A 15,195-nucleotide genomic window follows, 5' to 3' on the forward strand; every position below is an offset into this window, starting at 1 on the left:
AGCTTTGCTGTCGGTAGGATTTTACTGGGTATGATTGATTGATTGATTGATTGATTGAGATAAGTTGATGGGGTTTTTCTAATGACATCACAATCTAATGTCAATAATCGCACCAACCATTAATTATATATAGTCTTATCAGAGCTGGTCCGTAAGGTGTGAAGGGTAATGGGAGACCGCACGGGGCCTAAACGTTATTAATTTTTCCATTTCTTTTACATGTTATTAACTTTTGTAAAAACTAAGAAAAAACATATGTGGTTAGGACACCTGTAGTGGGGCGATAAGGGGCGCGAACACCGTCCCTCGGGGCGACAAAATGGGCGATAGGGGGTGGGGATGAGAACTTGTCGCGTGCTTTTTGTTATGTTATATTATTATTATTATAATAGTGTGTGTATGTGACATACATACATACATACATATATGTATATGGGGGGCTACAACACCATTACACCACTAAAACAAAAACACATATTTTGCTGACTGGGCGTCACATGGCCTTAGGGAGATACAAGAGATTCATTACGGAACCAAAAAAAAGTAGGGAACCGAGACACCGAGTAACCATCAATGCATGTTGCATGTAAACACTTTGTAAAACTAATTTTTACAGGTAAAAAATCATTTTTTCATAAATTGTTAGCTTTTGTACATAAACACAATTAGAAGGCATTTAAAGAAACACATTTTTGAAAAAAAAAACAAATACTTGTTTTAATTGTTTATTAAACATTTTATTTTGTTAATTTTTTTTTATTAAAACAATTTCTAAATATTTATTTTAACATCAGGTACATGATGATTCAATATTGATGACATCATATACATGGTGATTCAACAATTGATCACATCAGGTACATGTATAGTGATCGATTCCATGCTGTTGTTTATGCTTCATTTAGTTTAAATTTTATCATATTTATTTAATCAATCAATTGTTATTTTTTATGTTGAAACAAAATAAAATAAGAACGTGCAAGGTTGTAGTAGAACTACACTCAACCGATATTGAAGAACTAAAACATATTAATGACGACGAGATTGCAGAACTTAAATCTATTCATTAGTGATTGAAGAAACTAAAATACAATGAAGACGATGAATGATATATTGAATCAATTGATGAAGTATCAGTTAAGTCAAACAAAACACAACAAGAGGAATATAGTGATTATAGTTGTCAGTTTGAGCTCATATGAGTACTATTTTTTAGTTCATAATAATTTAGGGATGTCCAAAGTCCAAACCGCTCGTCGCCCGTTCAAAATTTGCTCAGGAAAGGCTCGATTGTAAACGAGTCGCTTCACTCGGTTCAGTTTGTAAAGAGCCAAGCAATGAGCAAAAGTCCACTCGGTTTTCGGCTCGAATACCTTTAATTTAATTCATTTGATATATATTTATATAGTCATAAATATATATTGCATTTTAATAATTATCTTGAATATTAAATATAATATTTTCAAGTACTTTAAATATAAAATAAATAATTATATTCAGTTTTCAATATTTCAATATAAAAGATAATTATAAAAATAAGTTATATATTTGTGCATATATATTTATATAAATAATTATTTTTTAATTACTAATTGTTTTATTACATTATATTCAACTTCAAACTTCAATTTTATCAAAAATTACAAGCTACTACTAGTTTTTCTAAAAAAACTATTAATTTATTTTCATGCACGTCATATTCAACTTCAAACTTGTTTCTTATAAAAGAATTTAAAGGGGGGAAATGAAAAAAAAATAATGAAAAAACTATTAATTTATTTTCATGCACGTCATATTCAACTTCAAACTTGTTTCTTATAAAAGAATTTAAAGGGGGGAAATGAAAAAAAAATAATGCTCCAAACTCGTTCGATACCGCTTAAAAAATGCTCAAAAAATACTCAGGTTTATTTTGGCTCGGTTCATATGGATTATGGTGTTTTAGTTCATAGTTGTTATAGTGTTTTTGTTAAAATAAGAAACATGCATAATAGATACTGAACAGGGCATGGCTTTATGTTTTTTTCCTCGTATTGACTATTGAGCTTGTAATTTTAATAAGGTTTGGGCTTGACCCGTAATATCTGAACCGGGCGTGAGTCGTTAATTAATACATGGGCCTCGGCTTATATCTTACAACTCTACAGACTACAAGGCTGGTTTGTACTTTGTAAACGATATTTGATTATTTTATTTTGATTTTTCAAATTTTTATTTTTCTTATGGTTTTGGTAAACCATATATAACTTTTTACTCATCATAATACAAACATTACTCAGATTTACAATAATTCTTGTAATAAACATTTTAAATATGTAGCTAAAGTTTTGAACTTTTGATAGATTTAAAAATCACGGGTAAATTATATTATACGCAACATAATGCCACACTAGTGTAGTAACGCCCAGTGAGCTAAAAATCCAAACGCTAGATTTGCGTTGTCATAACAAATTCATTGATTTACTACTATTTAGCGACAATATATCGTATTGAACCGTCATAACATCGTGGATAGGTTGAAGGTTCAAAGCAAGTATACATGTATGAGAAATCATATGTACACATAATTAAAGAAAAAAATAAAAAAAAAAACTATGAAACTATGTGTTCACAAATTCATAGAACACAACCCAACTGCACATTACATTGCATTTAATGTAAATCATGTTTTATATATATAAAAAAAAGATCTCCTTTTCAAGCTTCGTTATCTTGTACTAAGAGCTTTGAACTAAACTTGATGATGCACCTCTTGCTTGTACATTTGAAGTAGGGCACACTGAATTAAACTGGGGTGTAGTATATGTTCCTTGAAATAAACTCTTGAAAATTACACTGTATGCGGCTTCTGTTAAGTGTAATCCGTCCCAGTTAGCGTACGTTTCTGGTTGAGCACATGTTGTTGACGACGGATCAGCACAATCTACTAGCGGATTGTAGTTATACGGCCCTCCGCCTCCACAACATGCTTTTAAAGCTCCATTTGTGAATCCTATAGTATTACATGGTCCTCATTAGCAACTAATTGTTTTTCTAAGATATATAAATATCCTTTTGATTTTCTTTCATTTTCTTTATCTACATGTTTTTTTCCCCTAACAAACTTAAAATAAACAAAGTATACAATTAGTATTGAAGATATATAACATTTAAGTACCGTATTTTTCTGGAGAGCGAAAAAACTGCAGAGCAGCGTTGTAGTAATCGGCATAAATGATATTAACATTAGGATGGACCTCCCGGATTTGATTCAATGATGTTTGGAGCAATTCATTGTGCCACTCAGCAAATGTGTTTAGTGCAGTCATGCAACCTGTTGTGTTGTCGTATTCTACTTTATCAGAACCATAATAGATCGTTAAATATGCCGCCGAGCAACCAATAGGTAAATTTCCTGGGACTACAAGTGTTTCCGCCCCTAGCTCGATAAGTTCCTGCATTGGCCATATCGGTTAATTGCATTCGATGCATGTTTGATTATGTTTTATGTATATATGATTGTACTCAAATGCACCTACATTAATAGCCGAGACGATGGTGTTAATAACAAGTGGAACGTATGATTTAAGCTCTTGAATAGGCTTTCCAGCGATTACTGCGTGATTGTAATCGTTACCTCCGATCTCTCCCATAAGAATTAATGAATTGTGAAGTATGTTCTTACAATCTGTAATAAACAAATAACCATGTAAGAAATTCATAACTTTGTTATTAAATTATTACGGTGTTTAATGTTTTAAAAACCGGACCGAACCGAACCGAACCTCCAATGCATCATATAACCACCAATTTGTTAAGTTTTTAGTGCACGTCAAATGTTAAATCGGTGGAGTTTTGATTAATTTTATTGTTGAAAGTTGAAACGTTAAATCGTTCAGTCAAGAGAGGCGATGGCAACAAAGTCTAATATGGTTGAATTATAAAACATACAACGAATAAATGACACATTCATAGAAAAAGATTCCAATGCTTACTTTGTTGACTTCTTTTGAAATTTGACGTTATTTAACTCGAAATTTTTATTCCTTTAGTAGTTAATACATTTCTTTTTTATCTACAACACATACTATATATTTCTTTTTCTTAAGATACAATTCAAGTTATATAAATGCTTATTTATCTTTGGTAATAATTAAATGATATTAGTATGCTAAACTTTATATCCCTTCAATTCAATTACTTTATGTCGTTAAAAAACATAAAAAAAATTCAACTATTTTATATAAAAAACGTTGATTTCTGTTTTTAGATTTTATAACTTTGTATAGGGTCTGCCCAGAGGGAGGTTGGGCGATAGCCGTCACCGCTATATCGATAACAAGCAAATTGTTAAAAGAAACATTCAACCATCGGCTTCTTAGTTGATTTTGTTATTTCTGTATTTTTATTTTTTTTTAGTTTTCGATTATGACTTGTGTATTTTGTTGGAAGTAATAATATAATCAGTCTGCTTTTGAAGTCAAAGTTGGGTGAAAAAAACTAGTTTATATAGCTGGCCTGAAAACTGAATTGAAACCAAACCTGTTTAAAATTGATTTTGTAGAAATGGTTTGGAATCGATTGAAACCTTAGGTTTAGAACCGGTTTTTTATTCTCCTTACTGAAACCGGTTAACCAAAATAGGTCAAAAACCGTTCTTAAACTAGTCAAGAAACTAGTTTCTACCTTAACTGAAACCGATCATAAACCGGTTTTCACTTTTGTTGACTAAGTCGAACCGATTTAAGGTTTGAAATCGGTTTGTGCATCTCTACCTTAGATGTACTGAAATCATACAACTTCCTGATCTGTGTTCTTAAAAAAATAGATTGCACACTTGTAATAACATTTATTTGTGAAATAAAACTAGTGGTGACTTAAATGTTAATTCAAACAAAATAACAAAAAACTGTTAGTTACTTTTAAATATATATACAATAAATAAACAGAATACACATTAATAACTAAATCAATTAGGAGTTATTAATAACATAAATTAGTTTTAGCTGATAACTAATTAATATAATATATCAATTAAACGTTCCGTTTTAAAATACTTGTTAGTGGCTTTATGTAATGTATGACCATGACGCTTCACCTAAATTTTTTTCTTCATTAATCTCTGAAATAATGACAAGACTCAATTAACAAAAAGAAAATCTTGTTATATTTTTTAGTACTATTATTTTGAACTAAGAAGGCAAGTAGTTATAACTTCATAATATATTTTATGTGTGTGATATCCATATTGTAATGGTCTAGTAGTATGTGATTCATCATTCTAAAATGAAGTCAATGGATTCAAATACTTGCAATTAACATTTACAATGTTAAGGGAATTTAAATTTTAAATAATATAAATTTGCTTTATTTAAAAAAATAATGTTTTATGATAAATGTGGAAATCCAAATATTCAGAATAGTAGGCATAATCTTTATCTTCTTTTTTTAAGGGCTATATTTTTATCCATCAAAGCAAAACTAAAGGCATTCCTCTTTCTTTTTTTTTTCTCTTTAATAAAATAAAGTGATCAATTCAAAACTATTTTTATTCGTACTTTCATCATTTTACATAAATTAAAACATTGAATATATACCTTTTTTTTATTAAAGTCTATTTAATGGTAACTTAAACGCTTTCTAAACTATACTCATAAGTCACGTCTTTATATTGACAACTAAAAAACTAATCACTTTATTTTCTTTAATCTAAATATGATATTATAGATTTTTTTTAATTGACTTCCAGTCGAATCGCGCAGTTAGTTACCTATCTAGTATAAGTAGTATAAACCAATTTACTATCTATAAATTTGACATATAGCCATATTGGCAATAATAAACCAAATTAAGTTTTTATGTAAACGACTTTATGAATCAAGCAATATAAAAGCAATATATCATACGACTTTTCCCTTTCGCCTTTATATCAAGAAACGAATAATAATCTTGAGGCTCAAAACAGAGCTCACCAACTTAAGTGGCCATTAACTCACAATCAAAAGGTTTTCAAATGACCATTAATCCACCACCAAAAGGTTGTCAATTAATGGATGTGTCACCACAAAAACTTTAATAAAGAAAAGGAACATCTTCTTTTGACTTTCACTTTGAGTTATAATAAAATTATTTGAATAGTAACTCTTATATAAGTTCCCTTCAAATTACTTAGACAAAGCGTAGTGGAGGCTTTATGGGTCATAACGTCGGGGACAACACCCCCCCCTCCCCGGCGTTTTCGAGGTTTTTTTTGTGGCGTTTTGTAGATAACGCAGGTGGAAGACACAAAAAAATAACAAAGTTATAGAGGTTTTATGACTATACCCTATTTTTATAAAAAATCATAATTCTAACTAGACGTCACGTGACACATAACGCCTAAAAATGAAGCTTTATGACTACACATACTCTTTTAGGCAAACCCACAATTGACTGTTACCACTACATAACAATTGAATAACTGTTGTTAACTATATATAATTCTACAAAGTTAAGTCGCTATCATTGTACTTGACTTGACTATGACAAGTACTAGACTAACTTAATAACAAGTTGATACGCATCTCCATCTCCTAATAATTATTGTTGCGGGGTGGGTGGGTTTATCGCCACATATGGACTTACTCAAAACGGTTGCCGGTTGGTAAGAAATTTTTAAGTCTTTTTCATGACAAACGTCATTATATTATTAGTATTCATGCATTTTACATGTATCTTTGCGTAGAAACTAGAAATGCGTTACGAAATTGTGTATACAAATACATCAAATATTGTCGTTCAACTTAGTTATTCATTTTTATGATAACGTTTTTACGTATAAGTTTTGTGTGGTTTAACAGCCTCGTCACTTCTTTCATATGTTTTATGTCTCGGTCTAACTTTTACATGTTAACGTACATGCATGGTTCAACGTTTTACGTCTATTTTTATTTGGTTTAACCGCCCTGATGCAACACATGTGGTCCTAAATGCTAGTTAATATTAATTGATAAATTAAGTATTAAATTTTATTAAGAAACGATTAATATTTTAAATTTGGTGAGTGTAGGTTAGACTTGGTTAATTACCTGAGGCAGTGGTGCAAATAGACGGCAACCATCTTTTGAACCATTCCAACTGAACACCTAAAGACGCATTCGTATAAGGATTGACAACCCCTTGTGCTTCATGGAACGATGAGTCCAATGCGGTTGCACCCGCCACTGCGAAATTCACCCCTTGTCCTTTCTCGTTAAAACTGTTTACTCCTACGTCCTGTGACGATGGTATTAACGGCATCCCAAGACTCTCAGCTTCAAAACATGAAAAAAAAAGTTACAAAATGGTAAATAAATTTTTGTTACGTGAAATACAAGAAGCCTGTGAGCGTATATCTTCACATATACGGCGTATATGTTTGTGTATATAAATGGTTTGCTTGTTTTTCATTTGTAACTATTGATTCTGAGATAATAAAATTTTCTCTCTTTCTGCTTTTATTCTTCTTTATCGTTATTTAACGATTACAAAACCATAGATACAAAATACACGTTGGATGATCATCAAGTATGGTTCACACAAAAATAATTATTAACATTAACAAAACTAATATAGTTAAAATAAGAAACAAGTGATGAGTACCAATGAAATCAATGATGAGGCGACCATTCGAGCACCGACCGGTTGGTTTATGGAAGAATGTCTCGCCGTAGGGTGGAAACAAGAAATGAGGTGGTTGACTGTTCGAATTAGACGCGAGTTGTTTAAGGTTTCCGGTATCGGCTAACGAGTCACCAAAGCTTATGATGGATGTATAGCATCCCTTAGCATTAATTATGTTACAAGTTAATAATAAAAGAATCAAGAAAGGTAAAGTTGGATAAGAAGATGATGAAATTGCCATTGAAATATGAAAGAGTTTTTGGTGAACAAAATTAAAGTTTATTAGCAGCTTTGTGCTGGTAATCCATTATGTTGTGTGTGTATTTTATAGATGGGAAAGAAAGTATAATTTGCTTAAGATGTACACCAAGAATTTCACACGAGTAAGCACCTACGGGTCCCACGGATCTATGTGAAATTACTTATTTGCCCTTGAGAGTTGGTGAGCTTATATAATAAAAGTTCAAAGTTTCTATTATTCTCCAACGCGAAAATTGCAACTATGGCTACTTGTTCGTACATTTTACATTTATAAATTAACTAGTTTTTATCCCCCGTATTACGGGGTTGTTTTATATTGTTTCTTCTAATATTTATTTAGTTTTTGAATATATATATATATTTTTTATTGTATGAAAGTTAATAATATACTTATGGTTTGATGATAAATTGTTTCACAAATAAATGAGATGTTATAACCCGGTTTAAAAGCTATATGGTTTTGATGAGATCCAAGACCCGTTTATTTTATTTTACAATAAAATTGATTTTTTAATTATAAATAATATTTATGAAAGTTAATAATATACTTATGGTTTGATAAGACCCAAGACCCATTTATTATTTTTTACTATGAAATTGGTTTTTTAATTTAAATAATATATATATATATATCTTTTTTAAAATAAATAAGATATTAATTTTTATTATATCCTATTTTATAGGATTTTTACATCAATTATTTGGTGAGAATAATTTTTAATTTAATGAGATGTTATAACCAGTTTAAGAAATATCTGGGTTTGATAAGACCCATACCTATGAATTCGTGTCAAATGCATGAGAAACCTCCATTTAAAAATCAAGCAAATTTGGTGACTCCAAAAAAGGGAGAACGATCACATCGCGACACGTAGGATTTTTATATCTTCGTTTATATATATTATAGATATATGTTGAGTTTTTCAAATATGAATTTGTTTATTTAGATGCCTAAAGTCTCGTAAAACGGGCGGGTCGGAGAGTATGACGGGTTAGAACGAAGAGAGAAGTTTTCAAATCCAGTCAGACTAAAATATAAATTATGATCGAAATAGGTTTAGATCGAAATGGTGATCAACATTATCAAAATAAAGTTACAAACCTTAGAGATATCTCATGTGCTCTTGGTAATGTATTTTCAACTATAAAGTCATTAAAACAAATTCTAACCTTCAAAGTATATTATCACATAACTCATAAATATATTACATGTACAATGTGGGCATAAAATAGTGTTTACAAATTTAATTGTTAATTTATAAATGAATCGATCAAACACGCATACACATTATCATATATGTGTGTGTGGTTGGGTGAGGGACTTGGATAAGGTTGGTAAAATCTCAATGGTGTCCTTATACAATGTCCTGGTCAGGAGAATTGGACAAATGCCACCAACTTCTCTTTTTATTTCTAACCATTTCTTTCAAATAAACAAATATAATATTTTGCTCTTTATTCTTTAATAATATTCAAATTTTCTATAAACTAAGTAGGACCATTCTGTAACTTGTGCGTTTTAATTAATAACGAAATTAGCAAATAAAAACCAAATTATGTCAACGTAGCATAATATTGTTCTTCCTATATATATATTTAATTAGGTTTTGGAATTTTGTATAATGTATGCTAAACAGAAAGATAATATTATTTCTGTAATCTGATATTTAATTATTTATGTAACTAGTTATGGAAAATATTTGCTTTAAATGACTTAATTAGATGGAGATTTACATATATAACTGATAAATATATAGTTTAAGCTTTAAAGAATTTTAGTGTTTTTATAAGGACTCATTGATTAGACTTGAGACGGTCAAGAATCTCAATAGAACAGTCATTAGCTTGGTTTAGTGACAAAAATGCATTTCTTATAAACAAATGATTGTAAGTTTTAGTTCACTTAAAACACGGATACACGGGTGAAAGATGGAAAAAATAGATGTTTGAAAAAGAGAGAGCGAGAGACAGAATCTCATTAAAACAAATAATTATAACAAAGTAATAAAAATTAAAAGGTAATCATATTAGAATAATTAAAAGGTAATCACATTAGATATGACCTTTTACAATTAGTCTAAAGAAAATAGGGTTACTTTATTGTTAAACTAGTTTGAGCCCCGTGTAATACACGGGTTATTAATGCAAATTTTATATTTTAACCATTAAGAGAAATATAGTTCACAAAATAATCATATATTTTATATAGTTACAATTTACATTAAAATTACATAGCTAAGATTAACTACTTTTTTTATATTAATGTGAAAATATATGTTTTTAAAGATATTTTGGTTTGAGTTATAGAAGAAAATAATGAAAACTAAATATTGATTTTCTTATTACTAAAACCCTTTATACTACACAAAAAAATCATATAAATAAATGACATATACTTCATATAGTAAATCGGTATACATTCAGATGATAATTATAATATTCAACTTCAATAATTTAATGCTAAATACCAAGATATATATAATATGTATTCTCAATGTTTGCAATATTTATACAAAACGTTTGGAGATTATTAAGAAAATAAACATTTTCCTGAGTTCAAATGCATATGAGAAAATTTTAAATCCAAATTTGAAACCAATCTTATATCAAAAGTTATGCACTGTTGCTCGAATCGCGGTTTAAAAAACAATTTGTATTTTATCATACAAATCCAATTCTTCGACAATGATGCACCTTTTATTTGTTTTAATTGCAATTACATGTGACTTTAAAATTTTATTCTAACAAACCTGCAACGTGAATTTTAATATTTTCTTATGTTCTTATATCACTATTAATGTTAATGAATTAATAGATTATGATTTACATATAATAAAAACAAACTTGAATTCTTATATTGAAATTGTTAAAATATAAGGACCATATATTGAAATAAGTGGGGAAAAAAAATAAGGATGACTATGGGATTGACAAGTGACAAAAATAAGTAGTGTTTTATTAGAATAGATAGATTAAATTAAATTTGATGTGATGATATCTACTAAAACCGAAAGTGTATCGTTATTATTCATATGATCTTTATATCTTTAGGTTCAAACTCATCTTTATATATTTTGGTTCAAACTTATGTCCATTTACGTTCGGTACGTTCGTGAACTGTTTATTTAGGTTCTAAAAAAATCAACGTAAATATAAACAAATATGTTTATTTTTTAAATAAACGAACATGAATACAAATATTTGTTTGACTAAGTATTCGTGTTCGTTTTTGTTTAAAGTTAACTCAACGAACACGAGCATGATCTTGCTCTGTTGGGTTCGTAGACCTTGTTTGTCCCGACTTATTATATGAAGTCAAAAGGTGAGACGGGTGCGGGCAGCTGCCCCAACTTCAGTCCGATTTAGATTTCTTGTTTAATAAATAATAAGATAAAAACGTAGTTGTATATGTGTGTGTGTGTGTGTGTGTGTATTATCTTATGTACTTGTAATCGATTGTCACTCAATAAAAAATACTTAGTTGACACCCGTGGACGTATGTCAGTTTATACGAACCACGTTAGATCCTTATTTTCGTTTATTGCTTTCGTGTTTGTGTTCAGTTTCATGTGCGTTAATGCGGCAATGGTGTGCGAAGATATTTGACTTGGTATGCTTCGACTTGTATCCTTTTGTTACACTTGTTTGATTTATCTATATCTATACTATATGTAATACGTAAATGATGAGCAAATTAAGACGGTATAATTTAAGAGTTTTACAACTTATAATGTGTAAAGTACATGTTTAAGTAGGGATAGATTTGTCTTTTACACACATATCACCCACGTTCATTTGATTTGTATAAAAATAATTACAACTATAGTACCTCTACTTTACTTAAATTTTATAAATTTACGAATTAGTTACAATGTAACCCCTCATGATTACGTATTTTTTACTCTAACTTTATTCTTTTTGGTTTTCTTCATATATGTTTTACAAAAACACGGTTAACAAAAAATCCAAACATACCTATTTAAATGAGCTTAATTTTGTTGACGTTTCAATATAATTTTTTTCAAAAAAGAACGATGGTTTAAAATGTACAATTCATTACTGCATGAATGCACAGGTTTCTTAAGGACAAATGTTTACAATCTCATGTTTTCATATAACTACGTACATATCTAACCATTTATCTTTATAACTTGTTACAATTCAAAATTTAAGTAATATTTACAACTTTGACCCCTCAGGTATATTCAAATATTACTCAACTTTAAATTCTTTTTCTTCTTATATGTTATAAAAATGTGATTAAAAGTATTCAAGTTATATAAATTTATAATAACTAAACGAACGTGAGTCAGGTTCAGTATGAAGTTCGAGTCAATCTAGAGCTGGCCTTGGTTTGGCGTGCTAACAACCTTTAAGTATTGTTTCCTGCTACATTGTTCAAACACTTGACTAGTTTTGTTATATGTTACATGTTGCAAACGAAAGCTCGCATAACGTAATATGGTAATCAAGACACAATCTAGCTCAAAGAAACACGATAATTCAAGATCCCATCTTATAGGAAGAGAGAACTAAATTCAAAAGTTAAACAAGATAATGCAAAAAGGAAATAAATATCTTTTTCTTTTGAATGATAAGGAAATAAAAATCTAAACAATTTAAATAAAAGAAAAACATCAAAATAAAAGAAAAACATCAAAATAAACAAGCCCGTCGACATGAATTGACTCCATTGGATCTTGTTCGTCCTTGATGGTCGGATAAAAGTAATGTATATTATTATATTATTTGTTTACTTTTAGTTCAAAGATTATATGGACTTTGGTACGTTAAGCATGTTTATGTGTTTTAGGATACTTGGCGTTAAGGACGCTTATCGGGATGAATTACGGGCTTAGAACGAAGATGTAGAAGACTCATGATGATTGGCACACTTTCCGATGCAAAATAAAAGAAGAAAATAAAGTGGATGTATCAGACACCCTTAGCGCGGCGCTAAGGGGCCCTGAGTGTGACCTTATAGCTACTCTAAGGTCAAAGTTAAGGAATCAGGATAGTAGACCTTAGCGCGGAGCTAAGGTCTCACCCGATGTTAGCGCCACGCTAAACTCCCTCATGACGGGAAAAATAACCTAACTTTGATATAATCAGTTTTGAGCCCATATTTCGACCTATCATTCATTCCAACAACCAAGTACAAGCCCTAGGACGATTTTGCACCATCCCGAAGCCTCCGATTCGTCCGTTAATCACATGCTTTCATCATCTCATCGGATAAGCGAATCCTTCCTGATGCCGATGTCAGGCTAAATCATTGTATTCACTTTAGGCTATGGTTTTGTGTAAACTAACTTTGATCAGATTCTATGTTTTGAATGAATATGAACTTGATTGAATGTCTTTAATCTTCTTTTACATTAGCATTGATTGTTTAAACAGTTTATGATTGTGATTATCAAACTTTGCATCACTTTTCTGGTTGTGTTCATAACATGAAGGGTTTACACTTATGTCATTGAATCAATAATCGTTAGTCATTGCTTATAACTGATTTTTCATATTTTAAACTAGTAATTAGGTAAACCGGGGTTCAGTTGTGTCAACAATTCGGTTAGGGTATCGTTTGTCCTCACAACCCAACTGTTAGGTTTAGTAACAATTGCGCAATTAATTCTTATGAATCTGTGATTAGTCGGTCATCACATTAGCTGAACCTGAAGTGAATCGTTTTCCCATAATTGTTTACAACCTTTAAGTTATAATCGTGTGTTTTCTTAAATCAACTTTTCTAAACCGCTTGACATTGCCTGTCCACCTTAGTTAATTAATTAATAATTATGAACTGTACTTGCACTTTCCACTGATTCCTTGTGAAGACGACCTTACTTACCCATACTAGTTATAAGTATTTAAGTCTTATAAATACTTGTTTTTTATTAAAACACGACATCTACGTCAGTCCTCTTCGTCTCTTAGGCTTGCGTGATCCACTCACGTCTGGCACCAGCCTACTGACGAAGCCCAATCCGTTGACGATAAGTATGGTTCGATTTGATCTAATCATGTGGTGGCTTGGAAAAGATATGAATAATGCTTTATTAAATATTATCATACCCTTATTATTTGAATTTTGGTTTATTATTGGTTAATCTAGTATTTTGTTTTTGTTTAGGACCTGTTTATGAAATGCTATGTTGCACGGAAACACTACCTAGGTGTCGTACCCCGTCCCGGAAACTCGCCGGGGACGGAAATGCCGTCGGGGACACATGAAACGTTTCTTGACCGTTTCTGTAATGTTGGGGACGGCTGTTGACCGTTTCAAAAATTCCAATAGTGTTTCGATACGTTTCCAAGACTTTTGGGGCGATTTTTAAACGTTTCCGGTGCCATATACAGTTTCCGACGCCGGAAAACGGATTAAGAAGAAGAAGAAGAAGATGGAGGAAGAAGAAGAAGGCGGCTGTTTTATTAATATAAGTTTAGGGTTTAAACAATAAACCCCTTGATATTTTAATTGTTTGCATTTAGTCCCTAAACTTTGTTAATATTTACATAAATAGTATTAAATTAGGTTATGCATTTTAACATTTAACCCTCACTATCTAGACTAGCTTACATTTGGTCCTCAACTTGTAAATTTATACATAAAATGTTTAAATGACATTATATATAAATAAAAATTATATATTTATTTATTTGTTACTAATAATTAATTACCTATGTAATATATATATTTATTTTTATATGTATTTTTTGTCGTACCCGTGCCGTACCCGTTTCTTGATTTTTTGAGTTTTGTCGTTTCCCGTTCCCGTACCCGTGCCCGTTTCCCGTTCCCGTACCAGTTCCGGTGCAACATAGATGAAATGTAATTGTCTTCCAATTTATTTTCCTAAAGTAGTCACATACATAAGGTTTATATTTTTATCCTGCATGAGAAACCAATCCCCTTGTCTAATTAAGCTTATATATATATGTATACATATACACTTTTATGCATGCATGGCGCAATTAAAATTGTATATATACATACTTTGGACGAGTTAATATGATCAGTGGACAGTGGGGACGTGGGGATGAAATGATGACAAGAGATGAGCTATGTCTTATGATAAATTAACACACGCTTGAGCTTTACACTTACTCCACATGTCGGCAATTCTAATGAGCACTTGTTTCATTTCAACACACCAACTACTAAAAAAGGATGGAGTAGTCGACAAATTATCTCATGCTTACCCGTTTAATATTGAACACGTACCACAAAAATATCAAATAGGTAGATGAACTTACATGACGTAATTTGACTATCAAAATTCTAAGTTACACGCATGCTTGTGTTAACAGTAC

The 15,195-nt window shown here is 30.5% G+C and overlaps 1 protein-coding gene across 1 annotated transcript; it reads right to left on the reverse strand.

Moving 5' to 3' along the window:
- Positions 1-2,698: 2,698 nt before the first annotated feature.
- On the reverse strand, positions 2,699-7,987 carry LOC143600776 (GDSL esterase/lipase At1g28580-like). The gene is made up of 5 exons (XM_077078363.1): positions 7,600-7,987; positions 7,047-7,271; positions 3,519-3,667; positions 3,158-3,434; positions 2,699-2,992 (listed from the first exon to the last, which is right to left on the reverse strand). The coding sequence occupies exons 1-5, from the start codon at positions 7,859-7,861 to the stop codon at positions 2,718-2,720; spliced, it is 1,188 nt and encodes a 395-aa protein (XP_076934478.1). The 5' UTR covers positions 7,862-7,987; the 3' UTR covers positions 2,699-2,717.
- Positions 7,988-15,195: the final 7,208 nt, after the last annotated feature.

The sequence above is a fragment of the Bidens hawaiensis genome, unplaced genomic scaffold (assembly GCF_021521415.1).
Source record: "Bidens hawaiensis isolate Kalapana, Puna unplaced genomic scaffold, B.hawaiensis_p1.1 tig00054878_1, whole genome shotgun sequence".
Classification (NCBI taxonomy): domain Eukaryota; kingdom Viridiplantae; phylum Streptophyta; class Magnoliopsida; order Asterales; family Asteraceae; genus Bidens; species Bidens hawaiensis.

Bases quoted from the DNA above. Each gene is read 5' to 3' on its own strand.
- LOC143600776 (XM_077078363.1), bottom strand. From the start codon at position 7,861: ATGGCAATTTCATCATCTTCTTATCCAACTTTACCTTTCTTGATTCTT. The intron at 7,272-7,599 runs GTACTCATCACT...CATGTTTTGAAG, and splicing joins CCTCATCATTGATTTCATTG to CTGAGAGTCTTGGGATGCCG. The intron at 2,993-3,157 runs GTACTTAAATGT...GTAATACTATAG, and splicing joins TCGCTCTCCAGAAAAATACG to GATTCACAAATGGAGCTTTA.